The sequence below is a fragment of the Microtus pennsylvanicus genome, chromosome 4 (genome assembly GCF_037038515.1).
Source record: "Microtus pennsylvanicus isolate mMicPen1 chromosome 4, mMicPen1.hap1, whole genome shotgun sequence".
Lineage (NCBI taxonomy): Eukaryota > Metazoa > Chordata > Mammalia > Rodentia > Cricetidae > Microtus > Microtus pennsylvanicus.
Genome location: NC_134582.1, coordinates 9,607,849 through 9,635,644, shown reverse-complemented (window position 1 = coordinate 9,635,644; position 27,796 = coordinate 9,607,849). Strand labels below are relative to the sequence as shown.

Below are 27,796 nucleotides of genomic sequence, written 5' to 3'. Positions count from 1 at the left end.
TTACTGGAGGTGGCTTACACTCTCAGCTGAGCCATACTCTATTCAGCATCTGAAATCCTGTGGAACCGAAGGCTCTGTTGGCTTCTCCAAGTCCCCACCCTGTCACAGAGGACTGCCATCTTAGTCTGAATGTAGGGGGTTGCTGTTGTCGTGAAGTGGTTGTTCTTGTGCCCAAGTATACCCCAAACTCCTCGTTAAACCTTGTGAAAAGTCAGATTCTGGTGCCTGCTTCAGAGATTTTGAGTCTTTGAGTTTCTTTGGAAAACTTGCAGTGACCAGCATGTGGAATAGCCTGGGCTAATGGTTCAATCCAGAGATCTCCTGTAGGACTGTGGTAGAGGCTTTGCTTTCAGGTTTCAGAGTCTGTCAAGGAATTCTTCAGTCCCTAAAAGCCCTGTTAAAATATAGATTTTCAGTGGGTGGCCTACTCCTTTAACCCTAGCACTCAAGAGACAGAGGCAGGAGGATCTCTGTGAGTTCCAGTCCAGCCTGGTCTACAGAGCAAGTTCTAGGACAGCCAGGGTTGTCACACAGAGAAACCATGTCTTGAGAAACAAAAACAAAACAAACAGAATATAGACTTTCAAGATTGATAAAATTTGACAGATTCATTTTTGGTTCTCTGTCATCTGACTGATTTGCTTTATGAAGTTAAGATTTTATTAAAGTTGCTAGCATGTTCTAGTGATCATAATGGACGTCTCATCTGTACCTATACTATATTTTGGTAATATTCCTTCCATGATTCTTATCTTCCTTCTATTCTGTGGATCCCGTCTGCTTCCCAGCTGATTCCTTTCCATTTTACCGTCCTTTCTTCTCCCCGTGATCCAATAAGTTTAATTAGGATTACTTACAGGAGCATGTGTACCTTGCAGGAGTTAGTTCAACTGAAGAAGAAGGAAAAAAAAAATCCAAACCAACTCCCCCCACCCCCAGCTTTCTCTCTCTTCCCCTTCCATCCACGTGGAGGGATGGACCTTCTGGGTCTCTCCTCCCTCGATGATAGGGTGCAGTAGAACCCATATTATGCACATTTGTGTGCTGTTATAGCTGATGTGGGTTCACGAATGCCAGAACCATGTCATGATTGGAAGATAGTATAATATTTTATATGCAAAGGAATTTCAGAAATGGACATGAGGTTAGTTTTAGAATTTTTTTTTTTGGTTTGTTTGAGACAGGGTCTCAGGTATTCCCAGACTGTTCTCCAATTTATGATGTAGTTGAAGATGACATTGAAGTTGTGATCCTCCTGCTTCTCTGCCTCAGTTCACTACAGTGCTGGGATTGAACTCAGAGCCTCCAGCACGCTGAGCAAATGCTCTCACCTGTGCTCCTTCCCCATGCTTTAGATGACTCTTCAGGAAGATGCTGATTCTGGGGTCTTCTCTGTACTGCCAAAGAGGTTAAAATGTCAGCTAGTGAGCTTGGAAAATGTTTTAATAAGTGAAAACAGAATGTTTACCTTTAGAGCATAGTGTTTTGATTGTGTTTGTTTGGGGATTGCTAAAGCTCCGTTCTCTTGTAGAAAGCCCAGGTCCAGTTGAAGCTGCCCATCGTCCCATCCCTGCAGAGGATGATGATTTATCGCTGGGCCCACCAGGCTCTGGCCACACCTTCTGATCATCCTCTTCTTCCACTCATTTGGCAGAAGTTCTTCCTCCTATATCTTCATCGCCCTGGACCACAATATGGGTATGGTACCCAGTACTGTAGTAAGTTCCTATCAACTCACTTCTGAGATGGTCTGCTGTGGAGGATGTAGTAGAGTCATAGCTAGGGTTCTTTATGTGCTCAATACTTAAGAGACTTGATCTTAATGGAGTTTGGGGTGTCTTGTGGCAACTTCTCTTTACCCCTTATCTATTCCTACCATGGCAAAGACAGTACCTGGGGACTGGGCAAGGTTCAGCAGAGAACCTCTGGAGGTGTATAGGGAGAGAAGATGTTTCAAGCTGAGGCTACATATGTGTCCTCCCTGAGGCCCGCAAGGGGACCTTATGAAGAGGAGTGATATATGAGTGTAACCCTTGGCTGTGCATGGGGATGCTGCATAGTACTGCTGACCTGCCCAGACTGTCCACTGCATCAAGCACTGCTCTCCAGCCCTAGTTAATTTCCTTCCAGCCCCTTCCTTCATTCCTTTGAAACATAAAGAAACAGATGGACTTTTGGTTCCCTCTCTTTTCTGTTAGATTTCGAGTTCTTCACGAACAGAGACCTATGCCCTGATTTGTAGTGTTTCATTCTTTTCAAGGACACCTTCCTGCATTTTTCCCTTATCTCTAGGGACACATTCCAAGATGCCTCAGTTGGTACCAAACTCTACATATTCTGCATACATACCTATGATAAAGTTCAGTTTATAAATTGGGCATAGCAAGAGATAAACAGAATAACTATTAATGTGATAAACAATTACAACAGCATACTAGTTTAGTATATATGCTGCTAAAGAAAGCTCAGTATAACAATATTCTGTAATAAAAGTTGCTAGGACTGGCAAGATAGATCAGTGGGTAGTAGTGCCTGCCATGCAAACCCGATAACCTGAGTTGGATCCCAGAAACTCACAGTGAAAGGAGAAAGGCTGACTCCTAAAAGCTCTCCTGACTTTTACACTAATGATATGGAATGTCACCTGTACTCTCACACACACACACACACGCACGCGCGCACACACACACACACACACACACACACACACACACACACACACACACTAAATGGAATAAAAAGTAAAACTAAGCATATCTTACTCATTTCTGGAATTTTCTGTTTGTACCATGGTTGACTATGGATAATTAGAACCATGGAAATGGACTCAGCTCAGGGGAACTCTGTATACCCTTTCCTTATATACTCAAAATAACTTTTGAGGTATAACAAGAGAACTCACTGAATGACTACTGTGTTCAGCCACTTAGGCATTTTCTGCTCAAAGGCTCTAAGTTCTCCTTATTCTTTAAGGTTGCCCGTAGATGGTTGTATTGGAAGAAGGTTTTTTCAAAGTCCCTCGCATATCAATTTGTTGAAAGACATGAAAAGACGCCTGACTGAGGTGGCTGACTTCCACTATGCTGCAAGCAAGGCCCTCCGTGTTCCAGCAGAGGGCAGTGAAGGGGCAGCAGAGCCGCAGGCTGGGACCCCTGCTTACCTGACGTCTCCAGAACTGCACAGGGAGCTAGTAAGGTAAGGTAGCTTAGCTATCTGCTGGTATCTGTTGGAGAGGTTAGCTTTGATACGGAGCTCAGATGTTACTCTTAAATTGTTAGGTTGTATTTGGGAGGTGGCTTTGACACTGATTCATACCTAGAGATGTTTCCATGAGACGTTTGGATGTAGCTTTGTTGAGTGTTTGAGTCTGAGTAATAACCCAGAGGGCTGGTACTCTTCTCTTTCTTATGTGAAAATAGAGGCAAGCCAAAACAAATTGATCAAAGTAGGCATATAACTATCAGAACCTTTTAAATAATTGTTAAAAGAAAGAAATGACTAATACAGGGTTTCTTAGCTCTGAGATCCTTGGCAGAATCCAGGGGCATATCATTCTGGGCACAGATTGGTCTGTCCCTAAGTGTTAGGAACTTCAGAGTGAGCTAGGTTTGGTTAGTATAGTTTCTGCCTGTAAATGTAATTTAGTCCAATGGTTGTCTTAGAGCAAGACCGCATAAATATGGCTTTTCGGCATTGTCCTCAATTACAGAACACCTTGGTGAGTGAGGAAACCCAAGTCTCAGGCTTGCTTTGACCCTGGGGCCCTCAGGACTTGCTCTTAGCCCTTACCGTGAGTGGTTAAAGGACCCTCCCTTTTTATTTTTAACCAGTTTTACTAGGAGATTTTCTCTTGGAACATTTTAGGTCATTGATACTCCCTCTCTCCAGTTCCCTCTGTGGATTTTTAGAAAGCATCCTTTTTTCTGAGTCAGGACCTAGAAGAAAAATCTATGCATGCACCATCCTTGTCTGTAGCTCTCGTACTTGGTACCCTATCGTGCTTATAAAGGAGGTAGTTTTCCGCTTTGTTGGCCAGAGCTACCCCAGGCTGCCTTTTGGTCATCTGTGTCTGCAAACTACTTTTCCATGCTGGTTTTCAAACAATGCCTTGGATTCCATTGGTTTTAGCTGATAGATGATTCTGTTCTTTGAAAAAGCAAAACATAAACAAACTGATAAATAAATATATTTAAAAATAAAGACATAACTTTTGTAAGCCTAGTTTTTTTTTTAAATTCCTTTTTAATGAGAGCAAGGTACACAGATCCACAGGTTTATTTATGGTTTCCTTGTGACAGGAGTGGCCATTGCTCTTAAGCTGGCAAGTGCTTGCAGTTGGATAGAAACTAGCTTTTGGTATTTTCCAAGCACTAAGACTGGCTCTGTCTGACTCAACCAGGACAGCAAAGCTGAGTTCAGATCCTAGGATGTGGTATGAGCACTCCTCCAGGCATATCCTCCACTTACTCCTTCATCTATAGCAGGGCTCTCAGAGCCCCTTTCAAACCTGTTACATAAGTTGGATATTGTTTTGTTTTAAAATTTATTTATTTGTTATGTATATGGTGTTCTGCCTCCATGTATGCCTATAGGCTGGAAGAGGGTATCAGATCTCATTATAGATGGTTGTGAGCCACCATGTGGTTGCTGGGAATTGAACTCAGGACCTCTGGAAGGGCAATCAGTGCTCTTAACCTCTGAGCTATCTTTCCAGCCCATTGGATCTTGTTTTAATGGTGTGTGAGGGTCCCACTGTGAGCTTCTTAGGAGAATCAGTGGCTGCTAGACTCATTTCTTCATGGAAGCATTTCTTTACTCTCAGATGGTGGTACTAGAGTCCTTAGTAAATATAAGAAACTTCATTTGACTGCACATCTTTTTACATTTTATGTAATTGTGTTTTTATCTTTTAGGCTCTTCAATGTATATATATTATGGCTAGAAGATGAAAATTTTCAAAAAGGAGATACTTATATTCCTTCTTTACCAAAGCATTATGATATTCACAGGCTGGCAAAAGTGATGCAGAATCAGCAGGTAAAACTATGACAATACCTTTTTTTTTTGCATTTCTAAATGTAAATTGAACTAAATGTAAATATTCATCCAGTAGTAAAACTGCTTACTGTTACAGAATGGTGATCACACAGTCATTCTGGTGGGTTTAGTCAGTGTATATATGAACCTTTGACCGCTCTGTCCTGGCCTCATCTGAAGGCCCGAAGCTTGTTCTAGGCTGTCTTGTAACCTGAAGAACAAAGCCTTTGTCTGACTGTCTTTTTGCTTATTTGAGTTGTGACCTGTTGAATATGTCTCACCATCTCTACCCTTGGAAGCACAGGAATGCATTTTAGGTGATCTACAACTTAGGTCATAGGTCAGCACAGGGAGGTGATGGAGAGGCTTCCTTGTCAGTGTCTAGTTCTGATTTGTCCTTTTGGAGCCACTTGACTTTACTTCCTGTGTGTCCTAATAGGTTTTCTTTCTGCCACACTCCACTGTCTGTGATTCTTTTTCAGCCCTAACTTGTAGTCTCAGTTTTCTTCAGGTTTCTGGAGCTAGGCTGAAAGGAGGCAGGGAAGTAGAAAAGAAGGCCTCTCTTGGGAATATTTCTATTTAGGGGCTGAATTCTGGCAGCTGCTGACCCTGCACTGGATATGGTTTAGTAGCTTCTGAGATGTGGGGGACTTTCATTTGGTTCCTTAAGCCTCTCTATTTCCACACTGCATATAGAATTTCATCTACAGTAGATATATTTGTCTTTCTTTCCTCCCTTTATCCTTCTCTTCCTTACACCAGTATTTATTGAATGCCAGGTTATTAATGCCAAAGATAGTAAGAGAAATCTGAAGGAGTCCCTGCCTGCAGGGGGAGCTTATGTGCAGTGGTTACATCTGTGATCAAGACTGGGAGAGAAATGCCAGCGGTGCCCTGTGAGCCCAGTGAGACCCAGCCTGAAGTAGTGACTTTTGAGCTCCAAAGGATGCGTGGGAGCTTGATGATGTTTGAAGGGAAGACATGGTTGTTAAGTGATGAAAGACTAGTCCAGGCCAAACCACAACCTGTCCACAGTGGTGTGGCGAGGATGTAGCAGCTGAGCAGCGTAAGCAGAACTACAGACGCCGGCTAGGATGGAGCCAGCTAGGGCCACACACACCTTCCCAAAGACTTCGGGCTTTGTTCTGAAATCTTTAGATGACTATGGCAATGGTTGAGTAAATGGATTAGGCTTTTAAACAGTTATGTATTATTTCTGAGTGTGTCTGTGCCCAAGTGAGTTTAAGAGAGCCGTGTGTGCAGGTGCCCTCCGAGGTCACAGGGTATCAGATCCCCTGGAACTGGAGTTATAGGCAGTTGTGACCTACCTGATGTAGGTAGGTGTTGGAAACCATAAAGGCAGTTAGTGTTCTTATCCACTGAGCAATCTCACTGGAGCCCTGGAGGAAGGATTTTGAATTGATTACATCTATAAGAATGGCTAGTCCTCCTGACCCCCACTTGGGCTATCTGGAGGAGCTGTTTACCAAGAGAGGAAGGAGAGAAGAGGAAATGCCTTCAGAAGAGAGCTCTGTTAGGGCGGCTGCCTGGAGGGAGATAAGAGATGGAGAATTCAGGAATGGGCCTGGTAGAGAAAGTGGGCTTAATGATAGTGGACCGGCTAGATTAGGAAACAGAGTAAAGGTGTCACAACCCTGAGAAAGAATATATAGGCTCAAAATACAGTTGACAGTAAAAGGCTCGATGAGCAGGAAAAGTTCTCGAATGCTGTCCCTCACTCATTTCTTCTTTGTGCTCTGCATTCTTAATCTTTACCAAGTCTTTACAGATAGTGGAAACATGGGTGCTTTAAAATTAGTAATCATGCGGGCTAGAGAAGTAACTCAGGGGCTAGGAACCCAAACTGCTCTTGCAGAGAACCCAGATTCAGTTTCTAGCCCCATGTCAGGTGACTCTAGCTCTGGGGGCTCCTGAACTCATGGGCACATACCCACCCCAGACAAATACACGGACTTTCCCAGTGAGCTGCCCCTCCCAGCAGCCTTGCCTCTCTCCCAGAATCAGCCTTTGCTTACCATCTAACACACGACTGTATAAGATTTGTGTAAGTTCAGGCTCTGACCTGCCTCTGTCTCATCCTGTCTGTACCCATGCTGAGGATGCCTGACAGAGACATGGGTGCAGACGGTGACAGAGCCACTCTGTTTACAGGAGGGGGTCTACACAGGAACAGGGTCTGCCGCCGCTGGCTGCAATAGGACAGGGCTGTGAGCAGGACCTCAGTGGGACTAATTCCCTGTCTTTCAGTCGGCTTGGAATTAGTGATTTGAGACTTGGTCGCAATGCCTGACTGAGAAGCTTAGAGACCCTTGAATCCTTAGGACATTTGAAGTTCAGAAGGAGAAAGTAAGTCAGGAGCCACAGAACCACATTGCTAGTGTATTTTGCTCCTGACCTCTTGTTTGATAGAGTGCTGTTCTAATGTGAGCGCCCCCTGGAGATCTGTGGAGTGCAGAACTCAGAAGCACAGCCCACTCACTATTCCTTCTTTTTATATTTATGTATTTTTTTAAAATTTTTGACAGAAGATCTCCTTTGTGTGCCCAGGCTAGCCTCAACTTGGGCAGTTCTCTTATCTCTTATCCAGGTTGGTGAGATTACAGGTGTGTGCCACCATGCCCAGCTATTTTCCCTTTTTAATGACTATGTTTAATTGTGTGGAAAAAAAATTCTTTGATGAATGTACTGTCCCATCTCCTCATATTCCTATACACACATGTGTGTCATGCACATACACACATGCAATTAAGTGTAAAATTAAATTAAAAATAATAAAATTAAATCTTAAAAATAAAGATAGATGTAAATGTTGTTATGGTGTTCCTTATCTTTAAAAATCTTTATATATCAAACGTTCTCCAGATTTAGTATATAGTTAACTTCTGGTAGAGAAACAGATAAGCTATAGAGGAAACCAGGCTTAGAGCCTATTCAATTCCAGTTGTCTCATAAATGCCATCAAGGTTTTTATTTATTTTAGTTTATTTATTTTTATTTTCTGGGTATGAGTATTCTGTCTGCATGTTAGTCTGTGTACCCATGGAGGCCAGAAGAGGGCGTTGGCTCCCTTGGAACTGGAGTGCAGAAGTTGTGATCCACTGTCCATGGGTGCTGGGAACCAGACCTAAGCCCTTTGCCAGAGAAGTCCCCCACAAGTGTGCTTAGTGGCTAAGCCATCTCTCTAGCTCTGAAAATTTTGTTTTTATTCATTTTGGCACTTGGAATTGGGACCCACATTTTGAGAGTGGTTGATGGGCCTATTTAATCTATAGGTTTTCTGTTTATTTGTTTCCTTTTACAGTTTATCTGTTGAAGAAACCAGCTAGTTCTGTCCGTTGTTGTTCACATTTAATTTTTGTTGTTTTACCTTTGTGGTGTAGCTTAACATACTTTTCTGTGTCCTGTATTTCTTGTACATTTTTAAAAAATTTAATTTAAATTGCTAATCCAGGTTAATTTATCCTGCATTGTCTTGCTCTGTAGCTCAGGTGGGCTGTCACTCACTATGTAGACCAGAGGTCTTGAATTTGCAGCAAGCCTCTTGCCTTAGCCTGAGAGCTGAGATTACAGGCATGCGCTGTCATGCCTAGCTTCAGTATCTTTATTTAAAAACAAAACCAAAAACATTTTAAAGATTTAATTTTATTATTTTAAATGTAAATTCATCTTTGATTGCATGTCTCCGTGTGTGTGTGTCTGTGGGAGGGTATGTGTACATGCATGCAGCCGCCTACTGAGGCCAGAGCTGTTGCTTCCCTCAGAGCTGGATTTACAGGCGGTTGTGAGCTGTCTAACATGGGTGCTGGGAACTGAGCTCAGGTCCTGTGCTGATCAGTATATGTTCTTAACTGCTGCAAGCTAGCTCCTGTATTTACTTTAAAATCTTACTTTAAAAATGTTCTGTTTTCATTATGTTTTATAGTGTACATAATTTAATAGCCTAGTAGTGTGTCTGTTTACAATTAATATGCATGTAGTGGGGCTGTTTAGATTTTTTTTTTCTAATCATGGTATATTAGCAAAAAGTTTCGTGACTGCTGTTAAGATTGTTAGTGGTCATTTGCAGCGCATCTCATGCTAATGTTGGGAGCCTAGTGAGTCACCTCATTGAAACTGAGGCACACACTGATATAAACTCATAGTTGTATGTGTATGATTCATATCCCAAGGTTCAAGTGCTTTGGTTCTCTTCTAGGACCTGTGGATGGAGTACTTGAATATGGAGCGCATTCAGCATGAGTTTCAGGAGACAGTTGGTCAGTGGACGCAGGCCAAGCTTGAGTCGCACTCGCTGGCCTGCAGCTCCTCAGCACAGGTGGACTTCACTGATCCTCTGCTGGGTGAGTCCTGTGGCGTCAACCCCTTCGAAAGACAGAAAGTCTGAGTCAGAACCTTGGAGGGTTAAGGTTTCCACACTTATCTCTCCAATGAGAATTGTTCATTAAGGGTCCTGGTTTGGGAACAGTCAGTTAAAATAAAGAACAAACAAATACATTTTAAGTTTCTGGGAAGAAACTTCCCATGTTTTCTTGTCTGCCACCGAGGGACAGAACCTACTCCCTGAATGGCATACGTAAGAGTAGTGATTGGTTATCCCTCATGAAGGAAGCATGGAGGCAGACGGCTCAGAGCAGTAGGACAGCCTAAGGACTCAGCCTTTCCAGCACAGCCGTTCCCTTCCCTGCCGCCTCACTGTTCTTCCACAGCATTTGCCTCCAAATCAAGGTGGCCACCTATGTCATCCTTGCTTATGCATTGCATAAGGGCAAGTCTCCATAAAAGAGTTGTTTCATGGAGGTGCCCACAGACTCTGCTTACTCTTCATTGTCCCAGACCGAGCCATACATCTGTCTGCAGCTGAGAACCAGGGCTCATGGTTCACTTCTTCTGCAACACTCTAAAAATGTACTTTAACTACAGAACTATTTTTAAAGTGTAGTTTCAAATGTTGTTACTTTGGGTGTGCAATTTTAACATTCAGAAGTTGGTTCTTTTCTTTTGTAACTCTTTGTATCTGAAACCCCTTACGATGGAATTGAAATACATTTGATTCTTTTTTTTTCTTCCTTTTTTTTTTTTTTTGAGACCTGCTCTCACTGTGTAGCTCACAAGAAACCCAGAGAGATCCCCTACCTCTGCTCCCCTGAGTGCTAGGACTATAGGCGTGTTTCTTTAACGACTGCTTGTTTCTCATAGTTGATTTTTCTAGAAAGACAGTGCATTAAATGATCAGTTAGCACTTGGGACCAGGCCACAAAGGCCATTTAACCCACAGAATTGCTGGAATATGTCCGATTTTAAAACATGGAAAATTGATTCTGAGCTTACCTTTAACATTAATTATGGAATATATTTTTAGAATGTAAGACATAATAAAATTATAAATTGTTGCTAACATTACAATTACAACATATTAAATGGAGAGACAGGAATCCTCTTTTATTTCAGCTTTGCCCAATCAATTTGTTCATTGAGTAAAGAGAAAAGAGACCCTCTGGGCTTCTACTGAACCGTTTCATTTAAAGCACCAACATTTTCTTAAATTCCACCTTTTCTTTCCTTGTTTTTCCACCAGAAACATTTTTGTAATTGTAAAACTTGCATGTGCACATACAGAGAACGCTAAGGAAAGGTGCAGAGGAAGAGCAGACTGCCCTCAGCTTGTCCATACAGATGTTTATTTCCTGGTGTTGGACGTTTGCTAAGCAAGGAACACCAGGCTAGCTCTAGAAATGCCAGTGCTGCTGTTGCTGCCTACCTGTAGTGTCTCACGCAGCCTGCAAAGCTTCATCTCTATACACCCAGTCCTCGCTGCAGCCCAGCATGGAGGGAAGCTGGGGCGGAAGGTCACAGAGCTGAGAAGTGGCAGCGTCTGGCTGTAGAGGTCATGCTCACACTCAGCACCTAGTTCTTGGTTCTCCGCAGTCTTTAGCATTTGACAACCCCCCATGCTTGGATTTCTAGATAAATTGAAGGTTTTTCTCAATTAAGATTATGATTATATAATCAAATATGATTTATCAAATGATTAAATGTGCACTTGAAATTGTAGGAAAGATTGCCGCCTGGTTATTTTTCTCAATTTCTCAAATTTGTTTTGAGAAAAATAACTTCTACCAGTTTTGATCAGAGTGGTCATTATAGGTAAATATACCCTGAATTTAATTTTTTCTCTTTTGTTTAAAAAATTCTCTTGACTAGGTATGGAAATTTTAGTCTTAGCCCCAGCCTTTGGGAGGCAGAGACAGATGGATCTCTGTGAGTTTGAGGCTAGCCTGGTCTACATAGTGAGTTGCAGGCCAGCCAGGACTACATAGTGAGATCCTGTCTCTAAAACAATAACAGATAATAATAATAATTAGTAATAATGATAATAATATGAGTATATGTTATCCTTTTTTTTGATAGTAAGTTATAGTGGATTTGAAAGAGCCCCTAGTTTTGCTCTTAATGTCATAACCTGTAATGTCATAAATCTAATCAAATGGTAGATCTCCAATTTTACAAACTCTGTGCAAGGAATGGTAGTTTTAGTGGAAAAATACAAGCTCAGTGCTGCACTTGACCTTTCTGGAATGCTAATTCTATCTGTTTGTGGTGCACACGATACAAATGTCTTTATGTAATTCATGGCTATCAACTTTATTTTTCACCAAGAATGGGAAATGTACTCTTATAGCTGGAACAACATTGGAATTCACAGAAGACCCTTAAGTTTTGTTGACACCTTACTGACTTGATGTTCCCTTGACCTTTCCTTTCTTTTCTGTCTCAGTGAAAGGACTTGGGAGGTGACAGCCCTGGTCTTCACATTCTTCAGTTCCCACTTAACTGCTGGTGGTTTGTGTGTAGTGTGGTCAAGAGAGGGAAGTGGGAATTGGTGTGAGCTTTCTATTGGGAATAGAAACATTTTGATTTGATGAGTCAGGCTGAGACTGTGCGATTCCTGCCAAGCTGTGAGTCCCAGCACCATCATTTCTCTTCCATAGCCCTAGACTGCTGCTTATGTGGATGCTGAGTCGTTGTATGAGTAACGCACACTCACTATTGACTGTGGCGGTGTAGGGTAGACAGAGCTGTATGAGTAACGCACACTCACTATCCGACTGTGGCAGTGTAGGGTAGACAGAGCTGTATGAGTAACGCACACTCACTATTGACTGTGGCGGTGTAGGGTAGACAGAGCTGTATGAGTAACACACACTCACTATTGATTGTGGCGGTGTAGGGTAGACAGGGCTGTGTGAGTAACGCACACTCACTATCCGACTGTGGCGGTGTAGGGTAGACAGGGCTGTGTGAGTAACACACACTCACTATCCAACTGTGGCGGTGTAGGGTAGACAGGGCTGTGTGAGTAACACACACTCACTATCCGACTGTGGAAGTGTAGGGTAGACAGGGCTGTGTGAGTAACACACACTCACTATCCGACTGTGGAAGTGTAGGGTAGACAGGGCTGTGTGAGTAACACACACTCACTATCCGACTGTGGCGGTGTAGGGTAGACAGGGCTGTGTGAGTAACACACACTCACTATCCGACTGTGGCGGTGTAGGGTAGACAGGGCTGTGTGAGTAACGCACACTCACTATCCGACTGTGGAAGTGTAGGGTAGACAGGGCTGTGTGAGTAACACACACTCACTATCCGACTGTGGAAGTGTAGGGTAGACAGAGCTGTATGAACCATTTTCATTCCTTAACACTTTCAGCTTTCCTGTTCAAAACTTGATGGGATTTTACATTTTTATTCTATTCTATTCTGTAATGCCCATTCCCTTCTCACCTATTTCTCAGGATAGTGGTTTAAACTACATACCTCTGAACAATCCCATCCATTACCCAGATGCTAGCTGCTTTAATTTGCTCAGTAGGTCACCACATGCTGTCATTAAGTTCAACCAGCACGGCATGCAAGACTGCCTAGAGTAATACTTTAAGATCATGAGATTTCTCTCTTTAACCATGAGATTATTGAGTCTGTATGTATTGGGCGTGGGAAAGAGTGTATATTTGTATAGGTGCATGTGTGTGTTAGTGCTTGTGCACATCTGTAGGAGCAGAGGTCAATCTTGAGTGTAAGTCTTTATGCTCCTTGCTTTTTGAGACAAGTCTCCTGTTGGCCTGGAGCTCACTGAATAGGCTCCTGGCTGACCAGCAAAGCCCAGGGATCCAACTGTTTCTGCCTTGTCCTCCCTGGGATTGCAGATGTGAGCCACTGGGCCTATTCCTTTCTTTTCTATGTGGGTTCTTTGTGTTGGACTCAGGTCCTAACGCTTATATAACCAGCAGTTGATAGACTGACCCATCTCCCCAGCCATGCTCCCGATCACCTAGTTCTTTGTAGCCTATTATTAGGCTCGTAGGAACTTGGTTAAAGGTGTAGTTCTTTCCACCTTTAACTGTCAATCTAGGCTCCCTTTGCCTAAGGAACTATTCTGAAAACATTATCACAGTAACAGACCAGGGCTTTGTATCTATGTGCATCACTACCGCTTGGTACCCATTGCTGAGTAATTGCGGCTTCTCTTTCAGCTAAAGAAAGGGTTCTAAGTAACTTACGGAAGCACGAGGCTCCCCATCCTCCTCTTGTTCTGCACCCTGTGAGGCCTCCTGTGCCTCCCATTTCCTCAGCTGTGCTGCTGAGTCAGAAGGATACCACCCAGCTGATGTGCACAGATCTGAACCTGTTGCAGCAGCACGCCAGGTAATACCAGGAGGCCTTGGGGGTTATTCTTGCTGCTTGCTGCTTTGTCAGGTGATGATTTAGTATTTGGGTTGCCTCCCTTGTCAGCCTCCTCACACTGCACTAGTCCCCTGGTGCTTCAGTGTGTGGGAATGAGCATATGAGCACAAGCACACACAAAGGCCAGAGGCGTTGGGGCCCCTGCAGCTGCAGTTGGAGGCAGTTGTGAGCCACCTGGAATGGGTGCTGGGAACTGAACTTGGGTGCTATAAAAATATAATACATGCTCTTACTGAGCCAGCGCTCCAGTCCCTGTGACAGTTTTTAATTCCATATCATGTGGTACTCTTACACTGTTAGTCACGTGTTTCCTGTGGGGTTGTTCCTGAGTTTAGTTCTGGATGAGACATTTTATGATTTCAGAAAACTGTCTGATACGGAAAGATGGTGTTAGAAGGGACAACATGAAGTTTATGTTCTTGTATCATTGCTTTGCTCTCCACCCTCTGTTTTTAGAAAATTGACATACGTCAATGGTCAAGGGGTAGAGAAATCATTTGTTTGGAGTTCACACGGTACATTCAGAATCATCACCTGTTTAAGGTTTGGTTCTCACTTGCGCTCTTGAGGAATATATATGGGCAAGACTCTTTAATTAACAACAAACAAGCTTAGTTTTACAAATCCCCTGTGAATCATTTCTTTTATTGACAGTTTTTCTTTGGGTACATTTGATTCTGGCATTTGATGCTTGTATGTTATATGCATACAAGAGTATTTGTCTGCTGACATATTATTGACATGCTATGTACTCCCCTTCCTGGTAATGGGGTATGAACCAGAAGTTGTAGAAGGTTGTGAGCCGCTATGTGGATGCTGGGTATTGATGCTGAGTGTTACACCCAGGTCCTCTGGAAGACCAGCCAGTACTCTGGAGTGCTGAGCCATCTCTCCACTCCCAACCCCTTGATCACTGTTTATATAACCTTTCTTGACTTTTCTTTTCCACACTGGGTTGCTTTTCAGGACGGCAGCTCTCAGGGAGTCTCAGCAGGTTGCCCTGGATGGTGAGCTGTTGGAGACGATGCCCAAGCAGTATGTTAACCGAGAAGAGCAGACCACCCTGCATTTGGAGTGCAGAGGCAGTGGTGGTAAGAAATGCCAAGGAGCCGCAGTTGTGACAGTTCAGGTGAGATTGTTAATTTCCTCATAATTTAGAGAATTTTAATTGAGTCCCTTACATTGGCATTTTGATGAGAAAGATCCAAAGAAGGAGAACATGTGTCCTGTGTTCCAAAACAGTTTTAGAGTTTGAGGGAGAATGAAGATACACAGAGAGCAAAATAAGTTGTCCTCAATTTCCCACAGCTAACAGAAAACTTCTGTTTGTCCAGAAGTCTGTGGCTTGCAAGAAGAGGAAGGTCATTTGGAAGGTTTCCAGATGCTTCAGCTTGTTCCTCCTAAGATTTTGATGCTCGTATTTTGGGTACCGCTAGAGGAAATAATGGAGTGGATTTCTGTGTTGCTGTCTAGGCCCAGTGCTAGATCAGTCAGTTTCAGGTGTTCTGGAACAGTGATCATGGTTCGCATGGGGAAGGTTGTGCAAGTGACCACAGGGCTGATGCTGGTGGTATGGGCAGCAGGTCGCTACTGAGGACAAGTATGGGAAGTGGGGCTTCCAGTAGGTAAATGAGATATGTTGTAATCTGTCTAAAATTTCAACTGCCTGCCATCTTGTTACACCAATTATAGACAAGTTTGTTCTGAGATATCGTTAGTTCAGAATGGAAACTGGGCCTAAGCTAGTCTGTGCAGCGCTTACTTCACACCAGACTCTGTCTAAACATTTTCTATAGCTTACTTTATTATGCTCATTTTCCAAATGGGGGGGGTACCTTTCCCCCTTGCAGCTGCTCTCAACAGTAGTAGCTGAGCTGGGAAGGGACGTTTAGAGATGGCATGCCTGCTGCCTAATTACATTTGCATGACCATACTTTTGTTGGCTTTGAAAATTGAGTCATTTATTTGCTCATTCTTATATTTTTTATTTATTTATTTATTTATTTATTTATTTATTTTATTTTTTGTTTTTCGAGACAGGGTTTCTCTGTGGCTTTGGAGCCTGTCCTGGAACTAGCTCTGTAGACCAGGCTGGTCTCGAACTCACAGAGATCCGCCTGCCTCTGCCTCCCGAGTGCTGGGATTAAAGACGTGCGCCACCACCGCCTAGCTATTTGCTCATTCTTGATTGCCCTTCCCCACACTTTCCTTTTCAGATCCACATTTCCCTGGACCAGTTTCTTTTCTATTGCTTTCATGTAAAATATCTTTTCTAAAATAACCTGTTAGACTTCTGTATTTTCCAATCCTTTGAAGTTTATTTCAGATTTTTTTGTTCTCATTGGATGCGCCTAATGTTAAAGGATTGACCTGTAAGTCAAGATAACTTCAGCTTATGTTCTCAGGTTGTATTGAAGCATGCCAGATGCCAAAGAGTCTAACAAAAGTTAGTTTTCTTTCAGTGAATTTTCCCTTAGTTTCCAGTGCTGTAGAACAGGGTAGAGGTATGTACCTTTTGGTAAATTGGCTGAAGTTGTGAAGCTGGAGAAAAGTCATTAGCCTAGGGTGGAGTTAGACAGGATAGGAAGATGAGCTATAGCTGGTCATAATAAAGAGAGATATTTTATTATTAAGCTCAGGGTTTTGTTTGTTTTTATTTTTTGAGATAGGGTATATAATTAGGCAACTGGGGCTGTGCTGGAACTCGCTCTATAGACCAGGCTGGCCTCAGACTCACAGAGATCTGCCTGCCTCTCCTCCTGAGTGCTTGGGTGAAAGGAACAGGTTTCTTGCTCTGGCCTGTGAACTCCCAGGGTCTGGCAGTGGATAATAGCACCAGGAAGAGCAGGGTTAGCCTGAGCCAACAGTGACTCACCTCTTTCTTTCCAGAAAATGAGATCATAGTTTTTTATATCTGAACCCCTGAATTGAAATTTCTTTTGTAATTCCGTGTTTAGTTAATTTTGAGATGAAGGTATTCTAAAAATATCTTCAAAGTAACTTTCCACTGCAGGGAAGTCAGCAAGATGATAGATGACATTCATAGCTTCGCCAACGTCCTTGTGCCTTCTTTCTCAAAAGAATGGGTGTTGCTATTTTTTTAATAAAAGAGGGCCAGAGAGTTCACTAGAATAAAGGAAGGTGGGGGACGAAGGCAGCGGCATTCAGAGGAGGCCAGGTGCAGTGGAGAAGCTGAGGCAGGAGCATGGAGTTTTTGAGGCCAACCTGAGCTGTGTAACAAGAGCTTGTTTCAAGAGAGAATTGAAGAGGGGAGGTTGTGGGGAAAACCCATACAAGAAAGGAAAAAGGGCAAAGGTGTTTTAAGAATTTGGGAAAGTTGTTGTCTGGTGGCTGTACGTACCTCCATTAGAAATCCTCCCATTCTCTTAAAGCACGTTCTAGTTTCCTGCTGGTCACACACCCGTGCCCTGCCTGTAGTTCACTTTGGGAAAACCCAGAAGCGGAGAATTTCCCTTCAGATCTCCTGTGTCACTCTTGTCTCCAGTCTCAAATTTGCTTGAGAATGCGGATGTGCCAGGGGAAGTAAAGCATGCACATAGCAAACAACTCTGTAATCTGAAACTTGAAAATAATTCATTTTGATAGTTATATAACAATTCCTGATTGTCTCTGTATAGTACTTGCTGGTTGATATTTTTAGGAATTGAAGATAAAATTATTTTTCTTGTGTTCATTGGCAGCTAAGAGCAAGGCAGAATAAAGTGGAAGCCCACAGCGGTGAAGTTTGGGCGTATTGATGAGGCTAGCCAAGGAAGTCTACCTGCCCACCTCTAGATAACTTCGTAGGTCCCACACTGATCTCGTTTTACCACCCAAACCTGCTCTTCCTACAGTCCCGCCTACTTGGTCTCCAAGATGAAAGCCTAGTATGGTTGTTATTTCTTCCCCATACCACATACCATGCTTTCTGTCTTGTTCCTTTCCAGATATATTGGTTTGGCCTGTGGAGCCAATTTACAGTGACTTCTTTCTCTTTGTTTTTCTTGCTGCTGCCTCCCAGTGGCCCACCACATGTCCCTCCGAGCTACCGCGAGCCTCTGCCTACAGCCCTCTCTCTATTGTTCATTCTTTCACCATTCAGCCCTCTAGTCTCAGTTCCGGCCTCATCTCCAGGCTTGAAGCCCGCAGTGACTCTCCAGTGTCTACCAGCCCTCCACAGCCTGCTTCTGAAGTTTTTACAGGGAGGGATCCCGTCTGAAAATTCTCAACCACTTCTCAAGCAATCTGTTCTTTAGCCATTTAGACTCTATCTACTCTGTGAAATATATGTGGCTACACTGTTCCCCATGGCACTGCTGCTTCTGTCCTCCGTGGTCCTTTTTAGCCTCCACACTCACTGTTGCAAGCTGTATTTTCTCGTCAGACTGACATCCCTTCCTTTCATGACAGCTTGTCCTTAATGTCTTGTAGACACTTGTCTTTTTCCCCAGCCAGCCAGAATTCTACAGGAACAGTTTTCTTTCCTCATGTATATGCCATCTGTCCAGATCATTTAGGGCACCTTCCAGTGCATGGTAGATACCTGGAATACATCAGCGAAAGCCACTGCCTTCCTCTTGTCAGGGTTGTGCTGCTGATGCTGTGTGTTGTTCATCTCATGGCTCACACGAGATCAAGGCAGTCTTCTTTGTGTTCGTATCATCAGTGCTTCATAGTCATGGGTGTGTCTGTAGGGAGCTGTGGGTTTGTCGCCTTCGTGGTATACTCATTCTTTAGCTGTTTGCAGGGACTTTGTGGATAATATTTGGCTGTGAATAATATGGACACCAAAACCGTTTCCTAGTAAGAGGTGTAGTCATTCTTTCATCTTATCGCTGAGGGCACAAACCTCAGTTGGCTCTGGCACTTGAATACAGGTTTCTCCCTGATGCTCATTCCTGACAAGCAGAGGGGATGTTGCATTGTGACACCACTGCCTTTTTCAACCTGTTAAGAGTCCTTCCTGTTCCTTGTATACACTGGAATTCTCTGAGGTGCTTTGCTTACAGTGTCTCACTTAACTTTTACAGAATAGAATCACATGTGCTCATAGACTTTCCAGGTATCGTGGCCACATCGTCCAGTTAGCAATCAGCATCCATCCATCCATCCATCCATCCATCCATCCATCCATCCATCCGAAGTCAGTTTCCAGTGTTGTTTTATTTTATCTTAATGTTGTTGAGGATTGAACCCAGAGCCTTTTACGTGGGCAGTGCTTTATCACTGAGCTATGTCCCAGTCCTCATACCCTCATTCAGGACCTGTGCTTTCACATTCAGTGTTTCAGGCCACCCAGTTCGTCTTAACTGCTTCAGCTCCATCTTGAAGATGAGCAGTGTGTTCCGAGGGAGCGGATACTGCAGTAAGACCTCACTTTAAACTAACACAGACGTTGTTTTCTCTCTGAGTCTGAGTCATTTTGGAGCCCATGATCTTAATTGAACATTTCGTTCTGGATCAGCTTCTAAACATTAGTTTCATGGAAGATCATTTTATAGTCAGTTTTACAAATATAATTTTTAATGGTTCATCTACAAAGATTTCATATTACCCCATTTTCTTACTTAATAGAAATTTTCTGGATATTTCCAGCTGTCTGCAAGTCTTTGATGTTGTATAACTTATTTGGAGTATTCAAAAGCTGCGTGTGTTTTATGAGAAGTGAGACGTGTTTCTCCTGTGGTCTCCAGTCCCAGCAGTGGCCTTTCATGGCTCAGCGCTGTTCCCTGAGGAAACGGAGTGATTTACGAATGGGCTCTTTTTGTTGTAGTTGGTATTGTAGGGCATATGTGCTAAACCCAGGATTGATTTATTCTCAAGTGAACAATTTTTCCATTCCTAGAAATAAAAGGTGGAAAAGACCCACCGAGGGCCTCCCATTTTGTAAACCTTGTGAGAGGACATGCTTTGTCCAGCCTTTCCTTTGTCTTCTTGAAATGACTCAAATGGAGGGGCTCCACACGCTGCTTTGATCTGTTTTCTCCTGCTGCTTGGTCAGGAGCTGGAGTCTTCCAGTCCTTCTCCTCTCTATTCTTAGTAAGAAAAGCAGTCTTTCAGTGGGGTGGGAAAGTGTGAAGACGTGCCACATTGGTGAGTCCGATATAACCAAGTTACTGTGAAGTAAAACACCGTGTGTGCTCAGAGATGCCTGCGGGAGACAGGCAGAACCTTTGCCCCTCAAGACTTTAAGCATAGCGTGTATGAGGGCCTCATCTAAATAAGTTGATCAATTCTATTTTCATTATTTACATGGGTTACAGTCATTGCTGTGGTAGCTGAAGATGGCTTCTGGGTAGGGCATATAAAAAAGTTTAGATGAGCGGGGAAACAAAGAGAATGAAGGATTTAAAACTCCGCCTTCCAAATGTTCTGTTCCTTTCCGCATTCTCTGCTGCACTTACACACTTACAGGACAAAGTCACCCTTCACAGTGGCCTGTCCATTAGGGCCCCTCCAGATCATCTCCCCCTGTTCCCTGTTCTGGCTGGACTGTGCTCTTCTGTCACAACTCCTGAGAGTTGTCTGGGACTTTTCCCTTCCGGTCACCTGTACCTCCTTCACTCCAACAGCTGCCCATAATGTACGTGTGTGTGTGTGTGTGTGTGTGTGTGTATGAAAGACTTTCTTTTTTTTTTTACCTCCCCCATCTTATTTAGTTCAAATTTAATAGAAAAAATTGGCTGCCCACTGTAGTAGCATGGCACCCAAGTGGCCGAGAGCTGAATATCTGTTATTCTTTTGGATGTCAGGTGGCTGGGTGCACAACTTTCAACCAGCTAAGTGCATGTCCCCTGTTTGTCAGTGACACGGCCGGGCCGAACCAATGACAGATTCCCTTGCACATAGTCGTCAACAGAAACTCCATTCACACTGACCTTTGTCATTTCTGATAAAGAGACTTGAAAGAGACGAGCCTTTAAAACTCTGTGCTCAAGGGCTGATACCAAGGAGGTATTCGCAGGGCTCAGTTGTCCTTGTGTCTAGAGGGTTTTCATTCGTGCTACGTGACAGATATGAACATCTGCAGAGGCACCATTCACTTCACAGTTGGGGCGCTTAAAATTCTCTCCACCACTGAGATAATGATCTGTGTGGGGCACAGAAATGTGAAATCAAGAATAAAAGAATACAGCTGGGGCAGAGAAGACGGCTCAGTAGGTAAAGCATTTGCTGTGCACTCAAGGAGGACCAGAGTTCAGATCCCCAGCACTGTGTTAATGCAAGGCGGATGTGGCAGCCAGCCCCTATTCTCAGTGCTTGGGAGGCAGCCCCAGGGCAAGTTCGATAGCAAGATTATCCAATCGGAAAGTTTTGGGTTCAAGTGAGAGACCTTGTCTCAGTGTATGGAGTGTGATACAGGGTGACACCTGACATCAAACACTGGTCTCCACATGCATGTGCACTGCACCGTGTGAACATACATGCATGCCTGCATGCCATATACTTACACACATGCCAAGCAGTAATGATTAAAAAAGGACACAGCATATTGTTTGTGGTTAGATAGGCTGTGCCTCCGCAATGACCATCTGGTCTAACAGTTGTGGCCTTGAAGTTGGGCTAGGGTGCCCAATTTAGAGCATTTTCTGCAGGCATTTTGCTTTCAGCACTTGTGACACAGAATCCTTCTAGTTGGAAACCACTGACCTCAACCAGAAGCGACCTCATATCTATGTGGTGCATCCTAGGCCTAGGATAGCCTGTGCATCTGTCCACATCCTAAAGAGAATACCAGAAATGCACAGACAGAACCACTGTCAGTTAGAGAAAGGCAGCGTTAGCCACTGCCTCAGGCTTGGAAGACTTCTGATAGATATTCCAAAAAGCTCCACTAATTATTATTTCTCACATCCTTACTAAGAGTCAGACCAACTTACCAGGAACTAATCAGTTGGTCAGTTGTTTTTGTTTGACCTGGGTTCAGCCCCCTCACCATATTGTTTTGGGGAAGTTACAAAAATATATTAAAGAGATATCATCTTCTCTCCAAAGTAACCTCATTTCCCAGTGCCCCTTACTCACTGCCCACCAAGAGATTATAGAAAAAGATGCCAGGACAGAGAAATGGAAACTTCCTGACTGTAGCCCAGGGTTCTAGAGTTCTCCAACCTGGGAGTGGACTAGGGTGTGCACTGGGGTCCTCATCTCCCCAGACCTCCAGTGCATCTACTCCTTTAGAGAGGCTAACACTCCTGGCACATGCTCTTAGCAGTAGGATGCCTTGGTTAATTGGATCCTGGAGAACATGTTGAATCCTGAACTGTATGAGACTCTGAGCCCATCTCATCCCTCTGCCCCATCTGCCTCCAAAAAAAGATGAAGAGAAAGGAAGAACCTCAGCAGTGGGAGATGCTGGTTCTGTTTTTGATGGAGATTTGAGATAGAAAAGAGAATATGTTGTCAAATATTTTAACGATTGGTAAGTTAGTTCATCATCTTATCAGTTTTGTAGGTTAATATATAGCTACAACTTTTGGTATTTTTATAAGAAAATGCCTTTAAGCCAGGCGTGGTGACACATGTCTGAAGTCCAAGAACTTCAGCGGTGGAGGTGCAAGAATCAGGAACCTATGTCCTCCACAGCTAACTAGAAGAGAATCAGGAACCTATGTCCTCCACAGCTAACTAGAAGAGAATCAGGAACCTCTGTCCTCCACAGCTAACTAGAAGAGAATCAGGAACCTCTGTCCTCCACAGCTAACTAGAAGAGAATCAGGAACCTAAGTCCTAAGTCCTCCACAGCTAACTAGAAGAGAATCAGGAACCTATGTCCTCCACAGCTAACTAGAAGAGAATCAGGAACCTCTGTCCTCCACAGCTAACTAGAAGAGAATTAGGAACCTCTGTCCTCCACAGCTAACTAGAAGAGAATCAGGAACCGAAGTCCTCCACAGCTAACTAGAAGAGAATCAGGAACCGAAGTCCTCCACAGCTAACTAGAAGGGAATCAGGAATCTAAGTCCTCCACAGCTAACCAGTGACTGCCGTGGCTAATTAGTGAGTTTTAGGCCTCACTAATTTAGCCTGAGTTGTGTGAGACCTTATCACCAAAAAACAAACATGTGCACAAAAAGAAGAAAAATTCTATTTAAATTAAATGTGATGCTTCATTAAAACAAACAACCCCTGAGTTCTTAATAGTTCTGCCTACTCTCAGGGTGGGGGTTGGATTTAGAGCCTGTTTATACTAGGCAAGTGTCTCATCACTGTCAGCTACATTGCCCCCCACCCCCAATTTTTTTTTTTAGAGCCAGGATCTTGTTGTAGTACAGGCTGACTCTGAACTCATTATCCTCTGCTTCTGTCTTGAGTGCTAGAATAATCCTTGAGTAGGTTTTAAAAACATATTTTCCATTCATTTTACATTTAATCAAGTTTTGAGTTAAATTGTGTTATTGACTATCATAAAAATCACTGTGCTTATAATAAAACACCTATTCTAGAAATATTAGGGGACAAGAAGACTGTTGATGGCTAGAAACAGTGGATCTAACCCTAGCATTTGGGAGGTTGAGGCAGGAGATTTGCCATGAGTTTAAGGACAGCCTGGGCCAAAGAGTAAGACCATCTCAAAAACAAAAGAAAACAACAACAAGAAAACCAACCAACCAAACAAATAATAATAAGTTGAAAGTCTTCTGACTTGTTGAACTTTTCTTAGTTTGAAGGCATGTACAAGAACGAAGCGGTAAGCCAGCAGATTCATGTTCTGCAAAAAGAAATAAGGCAGTTCCAAGCAGAAGCTGCTCAGCCTCCGACACTTAACATTGTGGAAGCTGCTGTGCATGCGGAAAACCTGATCACGTAAGTCCTGTGACGTCCCCTTCCAGCCAACTTCATTGTTGATAGTAATAGTCCATAGTATCCCCCATAGTCATTTAGTATGCAAATCAAAAGCTAGAGACTTGGGGTCCAGTCTGAGTAGCTATATTTTTATGAATGGTTTTATCGGAACTTAGCCATCTCTGTTACTCGTAGTGGCTGTGACTCACACACAACAGACTTGACTGCTGGTAGTGCTGCTTTACAGTCCACAGAGGGTCTCCTGTCTGGCAGACCCTGGACTGTAGGATGATACCGGGCATGGACTCAGGGGTGGGATTGGCTGCTTCAGTTTTACACTCACCTGGGAACTCAGGTTGTAGAATGAAGTTCACTACAATTCCTTACAGGGTTGAGGACTTTCCAGGGTACTCAGTGGCTTGCATGTGACCTTGTGGTTTTCTCTGAGAGCTCCTGGCATACACTCACCTTTCCTAAAGCCAGCTGAACAAGTTAACTACACTCTACATCATGGCAAGCTGCTGAGCCCTTCAGCGAATTGGGGTGGCATGTGGAGGGCATTGAGTCCTCCTTGGGCGGGCTTGGGAAGGATTAGATCAGGTTAGCCACAGGCTGGTGTTTTTGTCACTAGGAAAATACTAGAAAAAGTAAGTATTAGAAGAAAATCTTAGGGAAAAATTGTAGGTTTATTTGTTTTATGTGTGTTAGAGTTTTGCCTGCACATATGTGCTTGTGCCACTTGTGTGCCTGGTGCCCATCTCACCCTCAGGCATATTTTGAATTTTAAAATGTACAGAGATCACGTACTTGTGAAAAATGTAAGGACCTCAAAAGTCAAGTAACTATGCATTATATACAATATATGAAAAACTTTATAAGTGCCAGGATGTTAATTGGTTCTTAGAATAGCAGTTGACTTTTATTTTCCAGAGGGACATATAAAATTATTACTGTATATCAAAAGTAAATTTTTGGTAATTGATAGATACATATTTACCACATGTAGTATTTTTAAAGTGTTATTGCACAGGCCTCTGAAGTCGCTTGTAAATACTGCCTGAGGAGTGAGAAAAACAGAGACATTTGAGAACACGGGCTATTTACCATGGACAAATATTGTGCTCGTATTTTCCCACAGGGCCTTAGTGAATGCTTATAAGTTGCAGCCTACACCTGGGGTCCAGAAAATTGGCATCAGCCTCTTCTTTACTGTTGTTGACTATGTCAGTGATGAGACCCAGCGCCATCCTCCTACGAGGCAGTTCTTCACTTCGTGCATCGAGATCTTGGGGCAGGTAAAACCATTCCCGCTGGCAGCCATGCGCAGGCACTGTGAGTTCCCGGGTCTTGACTAAATATAGTCAGAAGCCTTTGGAGAATTGCTGACTTCCTATGATGCTGGTAGAATTTTTTGTCTAGAATGTTGCTTCTTCTACAAAAGAGATTAGATGGCGCACATCTGGAAGGCTAGGTAGACATCAGATTTTGGCATAGATTGTTGGTATCACTAATAATAACATGGCTGAAGTTCCTTTATCATTTGCAAGATAGCTTCTAATTAATTTTTAAAGTTTGTCTTCACACTGACTCTGTATAGTTGATATCATTCCTGTCTTGAAAATGATCAGCAGAGTGGATTCTAGTGGTATATCCTATAATCTCAGCTGCTTAGGATCCCAAGTTCAAGATCTGCCTAGACTACAGAATGAGTTGAAGGCCAACCTGGGCAACTTAGCAGGACCTTGTCTCAAAAAGTTAAACAAACAAGAAAACCAAAAAAGTAGGGGCCATAGCATGCATGAGACCTTAAGTTCAACCCCCAGTATTGCTATAAAAAGTTTTTAAAAAGAAGCAAGTGCCTTTGAAAGATGAAGCAACTTCTCTAAAGCATGCACCTGTGAATGTTGGGGCTAAGAAATGAGCTCAGGGCTTCCAGCTGGGTTCAGTGCTGCTCTCCTGACTGTCACTGCCTCCCAGGTGCTGTTTCTGCCACCATTTATTTACCTGTTTGGTTTTAACAGTGCAAAGGCGAGGTATTCATGCAGATCTATGGATGTGTTGTAAAGGAAATCCACTTGTTTGAAAAATGTCAACCCTGGCCACATATTTGCATCAAACTTAATTGATCACTTGGATACCCATAAATGGGAATGCCAGTCAGATTCAACCACTTGTTGTTTTTCTGGGGTTTTATCTCAGGGCCTTGCCTATGCTAGGCAGGCGCTCCACCACTGAGCTGTGTCACCAGACGATAGTCTATTTTCTTCTAAGAACCTTGCTTCTCATCTAAGTTAATATGCTACTAATTCTGTATGAGCCATACAGTATAGAACCCAGAATCTAAGAAAATGTTCTCAGGATTCTAAATACCGGGGCATAGTAGTAAAATGGCTATAATTTGAGTTATAAACATGCTCTGTCATTTTTACCCCTACATAGGTACTTACATAGACACTTCAGACAGATATGTGCTGAGTTATTTCCTGTACACTTAAGTGTATCTTCTAATTTCCCTTGCTAGTAAGTACAGACCTGCCTGCTCATGTCAAATGTCTGTTCCATGATAAAGACATGCTATAAGGTGTTGTGCTCACATTTTTTGGGTGACTATTTTGCTAAAGTCTCTCTCTTTTTTCTACAATAAGGCTGAGACAATTGTTCTTACAATATTTTCTTTAGTATTTACTGTTTTCTGAAAATGTGACTGCTGTATCAAAGGAATTTGGTATAACTGTATATTTATAGTTTATAGCATTATGTAGCGGCGTAAACAAATGCAGACAGTTTGTAAAAATATATATAGTTTTAATGTAGAAATAGACTTACAGAACCACCGTTCCCGCGGAGACCAGGAAAGTAGAAGAGACAGCTCGGAGCACGCTCGCCAAATTTATAGGCAGACATTAGCCCTAGGCGAACACGCCCCCTAAGGGGCGGGACTTATCCCTACAGCATTATGTGCCTTTGGTGTAATGTGATGCCCTGCTGGGAGATTTACACATAGTTACACTATCATAACTAACATTAGGAATTACCATTCTTATTAAAGCTTTGTCCCTGTACGGACCAGTGTTTGTAGAACTGGAGATTGAGCCATAAAATTTGGCTAATCTGATAAGGGAAGTAGAATGCCAGCCCTTTCAAAAGTTGTATTGCTGTTATGCTGTGTATGTGTATAAGAATAGTTATGAATCACTCAATTTGAGCTAGGCTGGTTACCTTATTAATAAAAACCCAGAGACAGATATTGGGGTTCAACCCAAAGATCAGAAAAGCAAAGCAGCCAAGCTACTAGAAAGCTCTACCTCGAAGAAATCATTAGACTGAAAAAGAACAAGTTCTTGTCTCATCCTGCCTTATATTCCTCTCTAGCACTGGGATTAAAGGCATGTGACTCCCTGGTGCTGGGATTAAAGGCATGTGACTCCCTAGTGCTGGGATTAAAGGTGTAGGCCACCATTACTTGGATCTGTTTCTGGATTGATCTTGTGTAGCCCAGGGTGGCCTTGAACTCTCAGAGATCCATCTGCCTCTTCTCTCAAATCCTGGGATGAAAGGTGTGTGCCACCACTAGTGGCTTAGTTTTACCCTCTTCAGGCAAGCTTTATTTATAAAACATAAATAAAATTATAGCTTGTGATCTTGATGTCTCTACCCTCATTGCCCATCAGTTCCAGGCACACAGCCACTGCTCCTGGCTCTTCATGCTGGTGCTTGGGATTAAACTCGGGTCTTCCAGCGTGTGCAGCACACTCTCTTCTGCACTCCAGCTTGTGCAGCACACTCTCTTCTCTTCTGCACTCCAGCATGTGCAGCACACTCTCTTCTGCACTCCAGCGTGTGCAGCACACACTCTTCTCTTCTGTATTCCAGCATGTGCAGCACACTCTCTTCTGCACTCCAGCGTGTGCAGCACACTCTCTTCTCTTCTGCACTCCAGCATGTGCAGCACACTCTCTTCTGCACTCCAGCGTGTGCAGCACACTCTCTTCTCTTCTGTACTCCAGCGTGTGCAGCACACACTCTTCTGAACTCTTTCCCAAGCCCCGTATTTAAAGTTCTCTCAAATTATATGTCTTTTGGTTTGTTTATTGGCAGAGTGTGTGCGTGTGCACACATGCACGCTTGTATGTGTGTGAAAGTGAGTGTGCCTGTGTGATTGTGCATATGTGTGGGAGTGTGTATTTGTGTGAGTGTGTGTATG

General features: G+C 43.2%; 1 protein-coding gene across 3 annotated transcripts in view; it reads left to right on the top strand.

Moving 5' to 3' along the window:
- Positions 1–27,796, top strand: part of Epg5 (ectopic P-granules 5 autophagy tethering factor) — an 88,484-nt gene that overhangs the window by 36,948 nt on the left and 23,740 nt on the right. For all 3 annotated transcript variants that reach the window (XM_075968211.1, XM_075968209.1, XM_075968212.1), the window contains 8 exons: positions 1,532–1,698; positions 2,974–3,195; positions 4,914–5,037; positions 9,254–9,398; positions 13,596–13,767; positions 14,773–14,935; positions 23,471–23,613; positions 24,731–24,887. In XM_075968211.1, the coding sequence (XP_075824326.1) occupies positions 1,532–1,698; positions 2,974–3,195; positions 4,914–5,037; positions 9,254–9,398; positions 13,596–13,767; positions 14,773–14,935; positions 23,471–23,613; positions 24,731–24,887 (1,293 nt within the window). The remainder of the gene's footprint in view (positions 1–1,531; positions 1,699–2,973; positions 3,196–4,913; positions 5,038–9,253; positions 9,399–13,595; positions 13,768–14,772; positions 14,936–23,470; positions 23,614–24,730; positions 24,888–27,796) is intronic.